Source organism: Lolium rigidum, chromosome 2 (assembly GCF_022539505.1).
Source record: "Lolium rigidum isolate FL_2022 chromosome 2, APGP_CSIRO_Lrig_0.1, whole genome shotgun sequence".
NCBI classification, from domain to species: Eukaryota; Viridiplantae; Streptophyta; class Magnoliopsida; order Poales; family Poaceae; genus Lolium; species Lolium rigidum.
In genome coordinates, this window is record NC_061509.1 from 278,139,753 (window position 1) to 278,156,767 (window position 17,015).

Here is a 17,015-nt window from a genome sequence, read left to right on the forward strand (position 1 = left end):
ATACTAGAAATTCAGAAAAATAGAAAAAAAAAGAGGAGCGAAAAATAATTGGACATAACCAAATAGATTAAAAAAATAACGAAATAACCTTTAGTCCCGGTTCGTGTTATAAACCGGGACTAAAGGGTATTTTCCTCGACGCGCGCCAAGAGCCTCACGTGGCGCAGCCTTTAGGCCCGGTGCAACTTTGAACCGGGACTAAAGGGGGTACCCTTTAGTCCCGCCTTATTGGTCCCGGTTTGGAAACCGGGACTAAAGGCCCAAATGGACCGGGCCTATAGCCCCGTTTTCCACTAGTGCCCCGAGGCAAACGGACGCGCGGTCGATTTCGACCATTTTGACCGACGCAAACGAAGGCGCGCGGACATTTTCGGACGCTAAAATGCGTCGCGCCTCTGAAGATACCCTAAACTCACCCCAAGGAATCGGCCTGTTTGTGATCCATTCTTTTTGATCCACCGCATGTTTTCCTGCCTTGATCCGGCTGGCTCGATTTATCACGAGTTAATTCCACAAGTTTGCACGCACGTACGCAGGCTGTGCCGCCGCCGCGGCTGCGTTCCGCAGGGCGAAGAAAACGTACGATGTGCTCTACAATGAAGCACTACAGTAATTGCAGAGGTGCCAATGGCCGCGGGCCCTTGGCGTAGCCGTGAGATGTTGTCGGCGTATCCTACACCGAGGGCTGCCATCGACGTAGCTCCTCGGCGAAGGTCCACCTCGGCGGAGACACGTCGACCCTCGGCGTAGGAAGGGCCCTCGGCGTAGACGGTGGATGTTGACGATCGTGTCGGGCCCTCGGCATTTGGGCCCTCGGTGTAGTAATGGCCGGTGTACCGTCCGTTAATGGACATGGACGCTACGACACATGTCCAAGAAAAGTTAAAAGAAAAAAAGTTCGCGTCAAACCCTAACCGGCTCGCGCCGCCGCGTTCTGTTGGTGGTCGGTGTGCCGGAACTCAAGGGCGTCGCCATTGCTGCTCCCGAGCGCCGGTCGTTGGAGCCGGCAGCAAACTGTCCATCCCATGCGTGTGCGGACGTGGCCGTGCACTGGCTTGTGCGCGTGCAGACACCTAGGAAGGGCGTGGCCGTGGAGGAAGAAGGCGGCGAGGTCCAAGGCACGACCGTCATAGGAAGAAGGCGGCGAGGTCCAAGGCACGACCGTCATAGGAAGAAGGCAGTGAGGACTTGGACGCGACCGTCGGAGGCAGAAGGCAACGACGACCTGGGCGCGGCCGTCGGAGGCAAAAGGCGGCAATGTCCAAGGCGCGGCCACCGGATGAGGAAGGCGGCAAGTGAAAGGACACGGATATCGCCTAGACGTGAATAGACGGTTTAAAACTTTTACAAGATGAGCTTAACAAATGCGAAATAAAACTAGTGTTTTACTTTGTCAAGCTCAAAACATATATATATACTATGGTTCACTTATGTGCACCAACAACTTATGCTTATCAAGATAAGCAATTATGTGATAGCAAAATATATATAACTTTAAGTACGAAGGCTATTACAAAGTAAATGCATGAGTAAAAAGCTCAGGAATAGAAATCATAATAATTCAAAATTTACAAAAAAAAATTCCATTGACATTCCTATGAACCAAGCTTTTTCTTTTGCGAATTATTCCTATGAACCAAGCTAGTGACTAATTCTCAATCGTAGTCAGATGACATTACCAAATCTCAGTTGTAACACATGCTGCAGTAAAATTGTCCAAGATATTTATTTAAGTTACAATCCATATGTAGCTAGTAAAAACAGGAAAAAACTCAATTAGAAATTGCAACTACAACGCAATTCAATAGTTTGAGAATTATGTATGGGTCGACCGAAAATTAAGGTAATTGTTAATCAGCGAGAATTAGATAAACCGATAAATCAAATGAGCTATAGTTCTGTGCCCAAGAAAAGTGGCCATGCCTAAAAGTTAGGGCATCTCCAGCGGCGCGACGTATTTCGGATGTCCAAATGGACGCGTCCAGTCCGTTTGCGTCGGGCCAAATGGTCAAAATCGTCCGGGCGTCCGTTTGCGTCGGGAGTGGCTCTAGCGGCACGACGCATAAATTTTTTTTTCATTCATGAAGCCATAACTTACATTAATAAAAAAACATAAAAAAGCCAGAAAGGCGTGCTAAAAGTAGGTGCTGCCTTCTGGTCGTCGTCGCTGACGAGGTCAATCAACTCCGGCGTCGGCCATGGAAGCTCGTACGCCGGCGGTGGAGGAGGTACCGCCGCATGGGCAGGAGGCTGTGGCCAGGGATCCCACGCCGGAGCAGCAGGCGGAGCGCGGTCGTTGGAACACGTCGGCGTGGTCGGAGGAGTCGTCGGCCTCCCCTGCGCGAGCGCTGACTCGCGGAGCTGGATTGCGAGCCCGTCCCACAAAGCGAGCTCGTTGAGCTCGTCCTGCTCGCTGTTGGCCAGTGCCATGGCAATGGCCTCCTCCTCGGAAATGTCCGGCGGCTGGGTCTCCGGATCCCACGCCGGCCCGCCGTCGTCGTGGTCGTACTGTGCCATGGTCACGTCCTCGTCCTCGTCCTTGTCGCCATCCTCGTCTGCGTCCTCCTGATAGTTCTCTTCTTCTTCTTCTTCTGCGGCGATCTCGCGCTCGAAGTAGTCTACGTCGGCGAGGTAGCCAGCGCGGCGGCGCGCGTCGAACTCCCACGTCCCGAATGAAATCCAGTTGTAGGAGTTCAGCGCGTACGCCGGATCCTCCCGCAGATCCGACGGCAAGATCGCTCAGCGGCGGCGCACCTCGTCCCGCCGCTCTCGGCCCTCGTGCGGCACGGGGGGACCGGCACGCGCCTCGAGTTGAGGTACCAGCCCCCACCCGACAAGTTCGCGTCCGGCCATGGTACCGGCCGGTTTTCCTCCCATAGCTGCCGCGCGAAGTCGACGCGGACGTACCGGTCGACCCGTGCCTTCTTGCCGGACCGTGAGCCGCTAGACTCGTGGTCGTTCTTGGTCTTGCGGAACGGCCAACATTTCTTCCCCATGGCGTCTGTGGGGTGGATACCGTGGGATGTGGCAATGGTTTGGTCGGGGAAATGGCCACCGGCAGCGTCCCTTTAAGAGGCTCGGACGTCATCTCGCCTTCAATAGCCTGCCACTGCAACGCCGCCTCGCTGCGCACGCTCGCGGAAGCCGAGGCGCGCCATTAACGCGGCCCTGCAAAGGCTGCAGCGCGCCGCTCGCAAGTAATGCCGCGGAAGACGATGCAGTTGTGTCCCTGCCAGGCGGGCCCGTGCGAGGACCGAGCGGACACTATGCGTCGCGCCGCTGGAGGTAGTGGCAGACACATTTTCGATCACGGCGGACACAAACGGTCGCTCATCGTCCGGGCATCTCCAACGGGGCGACGCATTTCGGACGCCCAAAAGTGGTCGGGAGCATCCGTTTGCGTCGCCCGCGGACATATTTTGTCCGAGTGTCCGTTTGCGTCTAGGTGTGCGTCCACCGGGCGACCCATTTTTAGATTTGCAACGCATTTAAAAAAATAAAAAGTACTCCCTCCGTTCCTTTTTAATTGACTCGGATTTAGTACAACTTTGTACTAAATTTGAGTTAATTAAAAGAGAACGGAGGGAAGTAATACATTTTAATGCATAAAAACTATACAATGTAGATCTAGAAGACTAGACTACTTGCTTCCGGACGGGCGGCACCGTCGTTGCGTCGCTCCATCGCCTGCTTCTCTGCCGCCTCCCATGCGGCTGCTATGGCTCGGTGCGCCGCCGCGTCCTCTTGCAGGCACTGCTCCAGCCTCGCGCTCGCGGTGTCGTCCTTGAGCGTCTCGAACGACTCAACGATAACCCTCTCCTCCGGCGTAGGCGCATCAGGGTCATCGGAAGACCAAGATATCTCAGAGTCGGAGTCCTCTGCGGCCGCGGCGGCCGCCAGCCTGCGCTGCTCCAGCTCGGCTTCCAACGCCGCGTGGCCCGCCAGCTCCTCCTCTGCTTCTGTGCCGCCAGTGCCAAGTCCTTGGCGTCCCTGACCGGGTCGAGGAGGTCGCCTGTGCTGTCGTCGGAGTCGAGCTCCTCGGAGCTCGAGGAGGCCGGGGGAGGTGGAGTGGGAGGTGAAGGTGGAGGCTGAGCGGAAGCAACCTGGCCGCGTCCGGCGCTGCTCATGGTGGATCTGGTGGAGGCTGAGCGGAAGCGGCGGCTAGGGTTTAGTGGGGAGGAGATGAGATGAGATGCTCGCGCTCCTGTTTATATAGGTCGGAGGCAGGGCGACGGCCGCGCCACGCGTGGCATCGCCATTACTACGTGCGCAGAGGTAGGCGACGGCCGCGCGCCACACGAGGCATCGCCATTTACGCGGCTGCAGACTGCCGAAGCGACGCCTCGGCGCCATTACTGGCGGAGAAGACGCATCGACGCTACGTCACTACCTGGTGGGCCAGACAAAACGTACGCCAGACGCGAGCGGACACTTTCCGCATCCACGGAGCGTCCGCGGAGACGCATCCCGGGCGCATATTTGGGCCAGGTTTGCGTCTCCGCGAACGGCCCGATTACTTTGCGTCGCCCCGCTGAAGATGATGCCAGACGCATTTCCGGTCACGGTGGACGAAAACGATCGCTCAGCGACCGTTTGCGTGGCGCTTCTAGAAATGCCCTTACTCTAAAGAGTAGGGGCTCCTTTGATTCATAGGATTGACATAGGAATTATGTAGGATTTGAATCCTATGGGAAAGTTTCCTATACAAGCCATTTGATTCATAGGAACACATCCTATAGGAATTATTCCTATAGGAATCTTGTAGTGCAAATTCTATAGGAAAAAAGCATTAGCTCATACCTCATGAAAAAATTCCTTTGCTATAATCAAAGACACACCATATTTCTATAGGATTCAACTTGGCATGACATTCCAATCCTACACCTTTCCTATTCCTACACTCTTCATATTCCTACGAATCAAAGGAGCCCTAGAAACCTTATGGGGAAGCTTTACGGGTGGTTTCTCCAAATGGGGAAAAAAATCCGGAGACACAAAGTGGTGACGTCATGGACAAATCTGGCTGGAGCGGCGTGTCCGAAAGCGGCATCCGGCCCTGGCCAATCAGTCTCTGAAGCGCGAGTGAGGTGAGCTGAGCTCAACTTGGCTGCCGGTGGTAATAAAAATCGAGTCTTTTCCCTCACTGAAGCGACTGCTGCCCCCGACTCGTCTCGTCTCGGCTCGGCTCCACCCATTCGCGACCTCCCTCCCTCGTTCGCTGGCGGCGATGGATTCAGGTGGAGGAGGCGCGCCGCCGCCGCCCGCCGCGGACGAGGAGGAGGCGCGCCGCCGACGGGGCACCGACTGCGTCTACTACCTCGCCTCCCCGTTGACCTGCAAGAAGGTACTACCGCCTCCCGTGCTCCCCAATTCAAATCGTCCGTCCACCCGCCATGCTCTGTCTCTGCTCCTGCGGATGGAGAATTCGCCTTGGCGCCGTCAGATTCCAATAGATTCGCTTCCGATTCGGGCTCCCGCTCGAGCTGCAACTCGGTTTCGATCTGGAGCTCTTATATCCTCTGCTCGCCCGCCTTGGATTCAGTCCAATTTCCCGGGGAACGCTGGCGCTGGCTCCAGCTCGAGCTGCTCCTGCCTTGCAGGGATACGATTCTAGTCCTCGACGTCCCTGTATTTGCTTCGTGTTGGGGGAAGGGAAGGACTAGCTGGCTACGCGTGAATCATGCTATGATTCTGCTGTGATTCAGTCGAGATCTGTTTGCTTGGCTGCAAAGACTGGTTCAGTGCTGGGACTACTGGTTCAGTGCTGGGACTATATGGCTGGCCTTGCCTACCAGACTTTGCTACGTTAACATTCGGTGTTTCAAATTTTGTGTGTTGTTTGCTAGCTACCTCGTTCCAACAGCTATGCTTGCTTGTGATGAATTTTCTGTTTAGTTTTAGCTCTAGTAAGTAGGTGCTTATACTTTTGAAAACCTGACCCATGGGCCATGGACACGAGCACCCAGGGCTTTCTGTTTAACAAGTGAGGCACCCTGCGGAGGCTGCGCCTGGAACCCGGGTGGGTTGAGCTCATAGATGTGCGCTCTAGCCAACCAACCGGTTCCCGGTTCTCGCTTGTTACTACTTTAACATATAATTTTAGACCGTCACCAATAGTTGCTTACCCAGTTAGTTTTTGGACTTTCCTATCTGAATCTTGCTTCTTTATGCATAGACGAGCTTCTGTTTTTTTGTGCTTGCATCTTACTTAAATTGTCTTGCTATTACTGAAAATGTGCAAAGTAGCACATCTGCAAAATTTTGAAGAAATATAGTATTTCAGCTGTCACACAGAGGTGTACCTAAAATTCACATGTCTTCCCTATTTAGAAATAGCAACGACACGAACAAATTGTCGGGCGGATGGACGTCTAAGAAGCTAGGTTAACATGTCGTATTTCAAATGGATGTTAAACTTGCTTGTTTCAACAGCTAGCTACCTGCTCGCTTGTCATCCCAATTTACTTTTTAGTTAGGACGTGGTGAGGGAATTTTTGAAAGTTTGCATAATATAAACTACCAGATGTCAGGGCTTCATTTCTCTAGCTATATATGTAGTAGTAGGAAAATGGTGTCTGTTACTACTTTAAATGCTCGACCTATGGGCCCTAGCACCCATGGTGGGTTTTTATTTCAAGAAGCAAAACACCCTGTGGAGGCTGCACCTTGAACGCCGGTGGGCGAGCTCGCAGATGTGTGCTCTGGCCAACTGAAGCTCTGCTTGGCTCTAGTTTGTTACTACTTTGATATGATTTTACACCAATAGTCGATTCTGCATGCATATGTGCGCTTCCATTTATGCTTGTGACTTACTTGAATTGCCTTCATATTACTGCAAATATGCAAAGTAATCATCTACTATTTTCTTTTATCACTGCACCATTCTACAAACTGTAGCGAAGCTTTAAGACTATAGTCTTTGAGCTGTCACAAGTACTACAAATCTGTACAACTAGCCTACTTAAAAATAAAAATGATATGGACTAAATATACCGATTATAAATTAGAGAAGTTGTAAATAATGCCAAATTGGATCTACCCTGGTTGCTACTGCTGTGTATTTCCAGCACAAATAATAAAACTATATATGGTTTATGCTGACTTGTTGTTTTCCTTCATCCAGGGGAGTGAATGCGAGTACCGTCACAGTGATGCTGCCAGGTCGAATCCTAGGGACTGTTGGTATTGGTTTAATGGCAACTGCACCAATCATAAGTGTTCATTTAGGCACCCGGTACACTACCTCCTCTCTTCATCACGAATCAAAATTACTACAGTTTTAATCAGTTCAGTGCTTCAATTAAACAGATAAACATTATAAGCTACTGAAATCTGTCTTATTCTTGTGGTAACAGTTTCTGTACAAGGAATCATACCGAGGTACTCAAGTACATGAGCAGCTACGATTAATAACTAGTAATTCTGCTTTCTTTTCAGCCATTGGACGACATGCTCGGAGCACCAGCAACTCCACGGATATCTCAACAATCTGCACCACAGATTCCTGTGCTGGCTCAGGCCCCTGCCATTGGTGCAGCCAAGCCAGGTGTTCCATGTTATTACTTTCAGAAAGGGATGTGCGCAAAAGGAAACTTGTGTGCCTTCTCGCATGTACCACAGTTTGCTGGAAGTCCTGCTTTGCATCAGACAGCAAAGGGTTTTGCTCCTGCTGTGCAGCCTCATCTTCAGTCGAAGAACTCAAACTCGTGGATAAAACCAAGCAATTCAGCCCAGCAGAACACAACTCCTGCCATGCATGAAGAGGTTAAGGTCAGTGCTCGCAATGGCGTACCAGCTCAGCAGCAAAGCAGGGCCTATAACTCTTCAGAAGCTTATCAGAATCACAGAAACTCTTATGTGCTTTCAAGGAGTTACCAGCCACAGCCTTCAGTTGAAGATGAAACTGCTGAGACCGGTGAATTTGTCAGGGAACCTTCTGCTGGTTCCAGTGTTGTTGCTGGCAGTGTTGAGGATGATGCCGAACGGTCATTTAAGGAAGTGCATAACAGTTACCGTCGTACTGGCGTGGAGCAAAACACTGGGATGCGTAGGCAAACACATGTTGGCTATGAATTAGAAAAGTCGCATAAAAGCTCATCCGACAGATTGCTGTCAGAGAGAAGGCTTTCTTCCCAGAGAGAGTCAGCACCTGTGACTGCAAACAGTTCAGATTTGCGCCACAGGCTACTGAAGCAAAGAAGGCTCAGTGATCCAAGATCGACGCAGGTCCCAAACAGGCAGGATAGAAGATACCCTGAAGATGAGCGCCACAATGATCATCGTCGTCGAGGGGAAGAGCGGGTTACCCATGACAGCCTCTCACGCTCTCGATTACATGGTAGAATAAAACTTCCAGGGGAGACATCGTTGGACAGACTTGGCCCATATTCAGAGAAAGAGAGACGGCCTAGAGATAGACTGTCACCACCGAAGCAAACGGACCTTCGGGCGAAGATTCATGACAGGCTAAAGGCTAGATCAACTGAGGACGCACCTGTTAATAATGTAAAAAGCTCAGTGGTGAAAGCAAGTAGTGGTGAAGATGCTGCTGGAGTGGTGAACTTTTCTGGTCCGAAGAGCCTTGCAGAGTTGAGAGCAAAGAAGGTTGCTGCTAACAGCTCAGTGGAACACAGTACCACCAAGAATGCTGATCGTACCGTGGCGCCAGTTCGAATGACATCTGAGATAGTCACCAACAAGGTCTCACCGGACCCTGTCCCCTTTGATGGTCCGAAGCCGTTGAGTGCCATCCTGAAGAGAAAAAGAGAAGCAGCTTCTGCCGATTCTGGCAGCATACAAGAAGAGCAGATTGCATGCGAGGAGGAACAGTCTGTGAATAATAATTCCATCATCCTCGGAAATAATATAGTCGGAACAAACGCCGAGAACAACGAAGAAGAAGAAGCCTTCAACCCGGAAGATGACGTGATGTACGACGACAACCTTTCTCCTGCTGATGGCAACGCCGCTGAAGCCGCAGCCGATGTGGTGGAAGAAGAGCTAGAAGAGGGGGAACAGCAGGAGGACCTGGAGACGGCAGAAGAGGAATATGAGTATGAGGCAGCTGACGATGTCAATGCCGAAGAAGACAAGGACTACCAGGAGTACGAGGATGACGACGACGATCTGGAGGACGATGACGATTTTGCACGCAAAGTTGGCGTGCTGATCTCATAGTGTGCAATAAGCTGGGTGTGCCCCCAAGGGCACGCCTTTGTAGACTGAAGCAAAGAGGAGGAGCTACTTCCTCCGAAAATCTTGATCTGTATTCTTTTCGCGCTAGTTACGTTTTAGTTCGCTGCGCTGAGTACCTGGGGGCTAATAAAGTTTGGTGAAGATGAAATAGGTGACAAAGTTAGCTCACGAAGCTGATAAATCGAACAAGCAAAGCAGCTGATACCTGTTGTATTCTAGTGTATGTGTGGGTGTGCTCAGATGATCTCCTACCTGTTGTAACATTATTATTGATTAATTGGTGAACAAAACAGACAGATTACACAGTTGTGCCTTCTATTTACATTTTTTTTGCATAAGATAACAGGTTACATTTTATTTTAGATCATACATACATCTTGTTGTTTCCTCCAGACTGTATATGTTTCTATGTCATATTTGGATATTGCTGGAACTGCATTTTATGCACTCTCTTACTGTATTATTACGAGCAAACCATTATTCTAAAAGGGTCATTTTGTAAATTAAGTTTATTTTGAACATAGAACTTCATTAAGTTGACATATCTCTGTCTGTGCTGGGAAACTCCTTGACATCTAGACCAAAAAAGACAAGAGGAAATCAGGAAACCTAAAGAAAGAATAAGATCAACCAGCCACTGGTTAGATAGATACATCAAACTGGTCAGTTGAAGATCGGGAAAATCGTACAGATTTTATGAAACCATGTGCGATGGCTCGAATGCATAGTCAATCCTATTTTCGATGGGACCGGTTGATAATTGAACCTCATTTTTTCCAGTATTTGACTATGCATAATAGTGCGGAAATAAAGCCCGGAGAAAGAGAGGCTTTGAATTTATCGCCCCTTTACCTTAGGATTCGTTAATTCTCTTTATCAATGAGACATGGAAGAGATATAACAAACGAAGATGTCCCTCGCCTGCGTGCGTGTTGTGGGCGAGGATGAGCGGCCATGGCCAACAGCCAAGCTGACCAGATAACACACCATCCTCTCGTCTTTCTAAACGAGGGAAGCTTTTCTTTTCCCTCCGTCTGACGTGATGATACCAGAAGATACTTTTAACAGTTTCTTCCCCTTTCATTAACAATGGAGAAAATCAGGGAAAAACAGAGAGAAAATCCTGTTATAAAATAGGGAGAAAATCCTGTTATGAAATAAGCCAAATGGCGTTCTTTTTCTGTCCTCTAGAAAATTTGCAATGTGAGGTAAGATTAAAAAAAACGTCACAAGGCCACTCTCAAAACTGATGTATAGTGACTAATTCATCTGATTTTGCTCCGTACGCCACAAGTGCTAATGCAGATAAGCCCGTTTTCTCCATAAGTTGGAACACAGGTCCACATCAGAATATTACAGGAAGGCGACGCGATCCAGCATCAGAACACAGCCAACATCATTCGTGACGAAATCCATCCATGGAGACAGCTGCAGCCATATATAAAGGCTCCGAAACACTATGGAAATTGCAGGATATATAAACATAAAACATTCCAAAACACAAAATTGGGCCGCCTGGTTCAACGCTGAAGAGAGAAGGGAAGTGCTACTTTCTTGTGTATAACCGTTGCAGTCCCACCCGGACAGCCAGAGAATCTGATCTCAGAGCTCGTGCCCAAGAATGCACCGCATGCGATCTAACCTTCTTCAGCTCCTAGCTGTACAGGCCGCAAAACATAGCGAAATAATCCCCTGCGCCGCAATTGTGTTCCACACAACCACTCCACCACGCAGCGTCCTTGCTGTCTGTCCATACACAAGGGCCAAGAGGCATACCAATCAAGTCATTTCTCCTCACCGGATATGATTGTGGCTGTTGAACATAACACTGTGGCGAGTCTTGACTGAAGAACTGCCAAAAACATTCCGGAAACAGAGCATCTCATTTTCTGCAGCAGATGCCACTGGTGCAACCATCAGGGCTCTGCAAAGTTGCTGAAACACAATGCATAAGACATTTGTGCAAACAAACATGTGAGCTACACAGGCAGCATAGGGAGCAAATATGATTACCTGAGCCATGAAAAGGACACGGGAAGTATCAGCGGTGAGTTCAGCCATCCTGACCATCGATGGGTTCCACAAGGTGAGCTGGTTGTGAGTGTATCCATGCGCCATGCGAGCTCAGCAGCTCCATGTCATTCTTGTTCCAGAGCAGCGTGGACACCTGTGACACGGTGTCGACGGAGTTGAGGCACGCGCCCATGCTTGTCTTCCAAAACTTGATGCATCCGTCATCTGTGCCGCCACCGGATGCCAGCAGGTTGCCTTGGCGGCAGCCGAGTGGTCCTCGAGCCTGTATAACCATTGTGTGCGGAAACCTGCAGAGGAAGACGACATGGACGCATCCCACAGGTGGAGGAGGTTGTCGCTGCCACCCCTGGCCAGCTGCTGCACTGAACCTGACCACTTGAACCCACACACCTCCTTCCCGTGTCTGCGGTATGTCCGCACGTACAGCCCCAGCACGGTTCCTGATCCTCGTGTCATTGTTCACAATCTTACCGTCCATACCACCAGAGGTCAGGACTTTGCTGTTCCTCCATGCGAGCGAATTGACCCTATACTCGTGCACACCTTGCAGAGTCCGCACCTGCACAATCAAAAATCATGATCAGAAACCAAACACAAACGATGCTACTGCTGCTCAATAACCAAACAAGTCAAGAAGAAGTAGCACCAGCCAGTCAGTTAGAGATGGAATCCCATAGCTGGACAACCGAAGAGATGAGGCCGATAGCAATATGGCGGCCATCAGGAGCCCAGCTAACGCTAGAGACAAGGCTATCGTCTTCATGGACGGTCACGAGCTTAGAGATGGACCCCTTGGAAGCGTCCAAGAAGTGTAGCGTGTTCCCCAGCGCGATGGCCAGCACGTTGCCTCTTCCCCAGTCCAGAGGGTCGAGGTAGTAGTCATCGGCGAGGTCTGTTGCGTCCAGCATTTTCTCCGCAGTCTGCATTATGAGTTCGAGTTCGGTTGTTGAGAAGCATCTCGGCCAGCAGCTTGCGGTAAAAGTTCCCTGGATGGCGGTTGCGGCGGGCGTGGCGTTCTTCCTCGGCTCCGTCCGCCCAATGTCCTGGTCCAGTGCTGAGCCTGTCGCCCTGCAAAACAGCAAAATCAGATTTTCTTTACAGCCCGTTCGTTCTGCCTGGCTTTTCGTCGAACAAGGTAGGTGCGCGCAAGAGGCGAACAGACAAGGGGAGCAGCGCAACGCACTTGATATTTGGCGAACGCGTCGCATGCAGGACGACGGCATGCTGCAGACCTCGGGGCTCCCGGAGCGGCACCCCCGCCCCCGCCGCACTCCGTCTGCTCTTTTCGTCGGAATGCATGGGTCGTCGGAACTTGGTAGAGAAGGGGAACAGCGGAACTCACTTGGGAGCAGCAGCGGCGCAGAAATTGAACACGAACAGAGCTTTGCGCGCGAGCGAGGAGGAAATCTGACGCGTTGCGTTCCAGGATCGGTTTGATATACGAATCTGACGCGTTTTTTTTTCTTTCCCGCCAAGATCCGTCAGGTTTCCATCCGGTTCCGGCCTTCCGGGGACGGACGAATGTGTCTTTGTCTTTCTGTTTGCTCACAAATCAAATCCTGCTTTTCCTTCGGAATAGCAAAATTAAGAGCATCTCCAGCCGCGTCCCCCAAACCGTCCCCCAAAGGGATTTGGGCGCGCCGGACGGAAAATGCGTTCCGGTCGCGTCCTCAAAGTCCATTTTGTCCGACGCGCCCCCATTCGGTGTCCGGCGCCCGAGCCCGTCCCCGTCCCACATGGGAAGCACCGGGCACGCCGGACACAACGAAAAGCGAGGCGGGAGTGGCGGGGCCGACGCGTCAGCGGCACGGAAGGCTAAAACCCCGTCGCCTACCTTTGATCAAGCGACGTTAATGGCGTCCCTGTTTTCCCAGGCGACGCAGGGACGCGTCTCGTCGTGCATGGCCGCGTGGCCGTCCGCGCCGGAGTTATTGCGTGCAACCACCTGCTGCCGCCGCTGTTTTAAGACGCCCTGCAGTTCTCGCCGCTCATCACAATCGCCGCCGCCTCCCCCCTCCCGCGATCTTCTCCTCGCCGCTCCAAAAAATGTCGACCTCGTCCTCCCGCAAGATCGCCGCGGCGAACGGCTTCGGCCGCGGCAGCCTCACCGTGGCGGAGGCGTGGGCGTTGCACCACGCCCGGTATCCGGTCCCGCCGGACATGCGGGCTGCCAAGCAGCCGGCGGCTGGAAGATGGCCGTGAACGGCATTGGCATCCCGCCACCGCCGAAGCCGGACACGGATCAATGGAGGGACGCCATCAAGGCCCGGCGGGCTCAACTCACCGCCGAGGAGCGGGCAGATCGGACATGGGCGGCCAAGGGCAACAACACCTGGTGGGCCACGTACTTCAAGGCCAAGTATGGCGTCGAGATGCAAAGCACGGAGGGGCTCGTCGGCGGCCCCAATAGCTGGAACAAGGACGGCCGCGCCCTGTTCTGGGGCGTTCCGGGGCGCACCCTCGACAACGTCATCCGCGGCATCCGCAACGGCGCTCCAAGGCTGGAGATGCCGTCGTCGCCGCCGCCGTCTCCTCAATGGCAGCCGAGGAGGACGACGTACTCGTCCTCCTCGCACTCTTCTTCCTCGGGACCGGCGCGATCGACGCCGTCCTCGTCTTACCGGTCGGCGCCGTACACCGTTCCCAAACGGGAGGTGAAGGAGGAGCCGGCGACGCCCGTTAACACGAGGCGTGGCGGCAGCGGCAGCCGGCGGTAGCAAGGGAGGCGCGGCGGCGCCCTCATCATCCCGAAGCCGGAGGTGAAGGAAGAGCCGGAGGAAGCGTCGCAGGCGGCGCTGCTCAGCGGCTCATCGCCAGCAGCGACGACCCCGAGGACTGCCTAGGTCTGCGGGCGGCGTTCTTGGCGTCCATGAATGACAAGGACGCCTGGAGGGGCGACCTCGACGCGGCGATCGCCTTGTCCATCCGCGACTCCGGCAAGCCGCTGGTGGACCTCACCGACGACGACGAGGCAGGACCAAGCGGCGCGGTGAAGGATGAGCCCGTCGACGAGCCCGTCGGCGAGCGCGTCAAGCAGGAGGTCGTCACCGACGACATGTACAACTTCCAGCAGTACTACGACGCCTCCGGCCGCCGCAAGTGGTTCTAGATTAGGTTTAGTTTAAATTTAGTCAAATTTCGTTCGAATCTTGTAAGTTTGGACGAATCTTAGTCGAATCTCGTTAAGTTTAAAATTTCCGAATTTTTGTTTGGGGGACGCGATTGGGGAGCGACGTCCCCCAAAGGCGGCACGAACGAAACACGTCCCCCAAACGCTCAATCCGGCGCGGTTTGGGGGACGCGAGCTGGAGATGCTCTAAGCACGTATTCGAACCTTATGAATTTTATTATTAGGTGGCAAGTTTAGGTACCGTAAGTGCATTTTTGTCCTTGCAAATTAAGCACGAAAAAAACATAAATGTTAGGATTCGGGAAGTTGCACAAGACATGGATGTTGGAAACAATTCAATTGGTTTGGAAATTCTGGAGCATTAATAGGATCCGAGTCGAAAGAGTAGTAAAAGGTACTAGTAGGTTTTGAGCTAACGCGTCCGCGCGCAACACTGCAAGAAAGAAAGAAAAGGAAAGTCGAAACCGAGCTCGGGTTTGGGTTGCTTATTTTTGGAATAGTCGAACCGACATCACCCCGACGTCGAAACGTGTTGGAACCCGACCCAGGCGACGGCTATAAATCAGGTCGGATCGGATCGCACTCGGCGCGCCTCGATCGATACAGTAGCCGGCCTACTAGTGTCTCCTCCGACTGCGACCTTGGGACGCGACGCTGCGAGACCAGGACCTTGACCACCCGCGCGCCATCCAGGTAAGCCTCCATGCTCATATCTCTTGGGTCCTCCATGATGTTTTGCGCTCCATTTTGAGTTTTTCTCTTCCCTCTCCACATTCTATTCTTCAATTTGATTCCTCCTCCATCGCTCTTATTTGTTTTGCAATCTTCTTGCAGGTTTTCTTTCTTGATTATTACAAGAGTGAGTAGATCGATTGAAGAAATCATCCCCACCGCCACACACAAAAAAAGAGGGGGTTTCTATATTCCCTAGCTTACTTTGTTCTTTCTTTTCCCGTACGTACTATATTTACTTGCATAATGAGCGACTTCGTAGATATAACGAGCCGGTACTATAGGTTTGTTTTCTACCACGTTATCACGGATATAGGTGCTAAGCTTGTTCCAAGATGCTGCACGTTTTCTGATTTTGTTCTTCGTAACGTTATCATCGATAAGGTAGCCATACCCGGAGCACAAAAACTGCCTAACTCCGACACTGTGTGCGGATTGTTCTCCGAGGTAGGAAGGCTACTGTTTATAAGTACGCTGCAACTGTTCAAGGACTTGTTTGATTCCAATCTTTGCGTGCACACGTTAAGTCCTGACGATCTCATCGTAGTGCTAGACGATGGGAACGCCGTTAAGTTCCGACAGGGCCTCTCGTACGTGCACGCAACTAAAAGCATGATTAGCAAGAATTTTGCAATGCTTGCAGACATTATTGACAAAACTATTTTATCCAAGTGTAAGACCAGCTGGGTAGGAGAAATTGATGATCTTCTGGGTCTTCTTAAATCCAATGGTTTTGAGAATATGGAGCTCATCTTTTCTCATACTTCGCTGCTCGACATGTGTGACAAGATCAATGGGTTTACTAGAGGCCATAAGTATCTGTTGAGCAACATAAAAGATCACTATCCGCACATTTACCAAGATGTTCTTGCTTCAATTGTTTTCCGGTCAGACTGGGAAACACCTGTGATAAATAATCCTTACTTACTTGATTGCTACGATGCTAGGAGGATGGACAAGACTGAAGCTCCGAAGCAAGCAGCGCAGCTGCTGCAATCTTCTTCATCATCACAAGGTACGTACAAACGAATCGACCCACCCAAACTACCCCTCCTTTAATTAGTACTTGCATTGGGTCCGTTCTATACATACATTACATCTGCATTGTTCGTGTTGCAGCTGTGAACCAGCAGCCTGCTGCAGCTGCTCAGAAGAATGTGCCAACCGCACCAAGCAGAGGAAGAAGGTCACCACCTGCACCAAGCCCGGCAGCAGGGATACTTGGGACGCCACCAAGCACATCTGCATATCCTTTCAAGTCAACCATACAAGGTGGGTACTACTACTAGCACCTGTAGCTCGCTAAGACTAGAAACAATACACTCAAGCATCGGAAAGTGCTAACAACATACCACATTTTGTTTCTTGCAGCTTTGAGCCCCTCCGTAATTGCGCCAAACAATGGAAAAGTACCTCCACCTCCACCTCCACCTCCCATCCCAACTGGTCAACTGAAGAAGCCGTTTGTCCGCAGGTACAACCACCCCGGTAGCGATCCTAGGGAAGAGGTGCTCTTCTTCTACAGAAACGTTGGAGTACATGGACTTGACCGATCAATAAAGAACGGGATGGAGCTCTACGGCCTCCGAGGACTCAACATCATGTTGCTAAGTACCCTTCCACATCTCTCATCCAGTCTCATGGGCGTGCTGCATAGGCATGGGCTCTTGCGCCGAGCCAACATTCCAAGGGTCGTCAAGTAATCAGATCGAATGGAATAGATGACAGTGCTCACGTCAGTGTGATATCATTAGTGCTATGGTAGGGAATCTACATCAAAGGCGACTCAAGTTAGGATTAGACTATATTGTAGTTTTCTATTTCCCTGTTTTGCTTTGCTTGTGAACTGATTGTAAGTTGGTCTGAACTCATATATATATGGCTATTATGTGTTTGCTTTTATGTAAGTGAAAAATGAGTCTCG

The 17,015-nt window shown here is 51.4% G+C and overlaps 1 protein-coding gene and 1 pseudogene across 1 annotated transcript; one reads left to right on the forward strand and one right to left on the reverse strand.

Annotated features, from left to right (window-relative positions):
• Window positions 1-5,192: 5,192 nt before the first annotated feature.
• Window positions 5,193-9,500, forward strand: LOC124693522 (zinc finger CCCH domain-containing protein 19-like). The gene is made up of 3 exons (XM_047226993.1): window positions 5,193-5,344; window positions 7,124-7,234; window positions 7,438-9,500. Exons 1-3 carry the CDS (start codon window positions 5,228-5,230, stop codon window positions 9,175-9,177), a joined length of 1,968 nt encoding a protein of 655 aa, XP_047082949.1. The 5' UTR covers window positions 5,193-5,227; the 3' UTR covers window positions 9,178-9,500.
• Window positions 9,501-10,989: 1,489 nt separating this feature from the next.
• LOC124691013 lies at window positions 10,990-12,688 on the reverse strand (annotated as a pseudogene).
• Window positions 12,689-17,015: the final 4,327 nt, after the last annotated feature.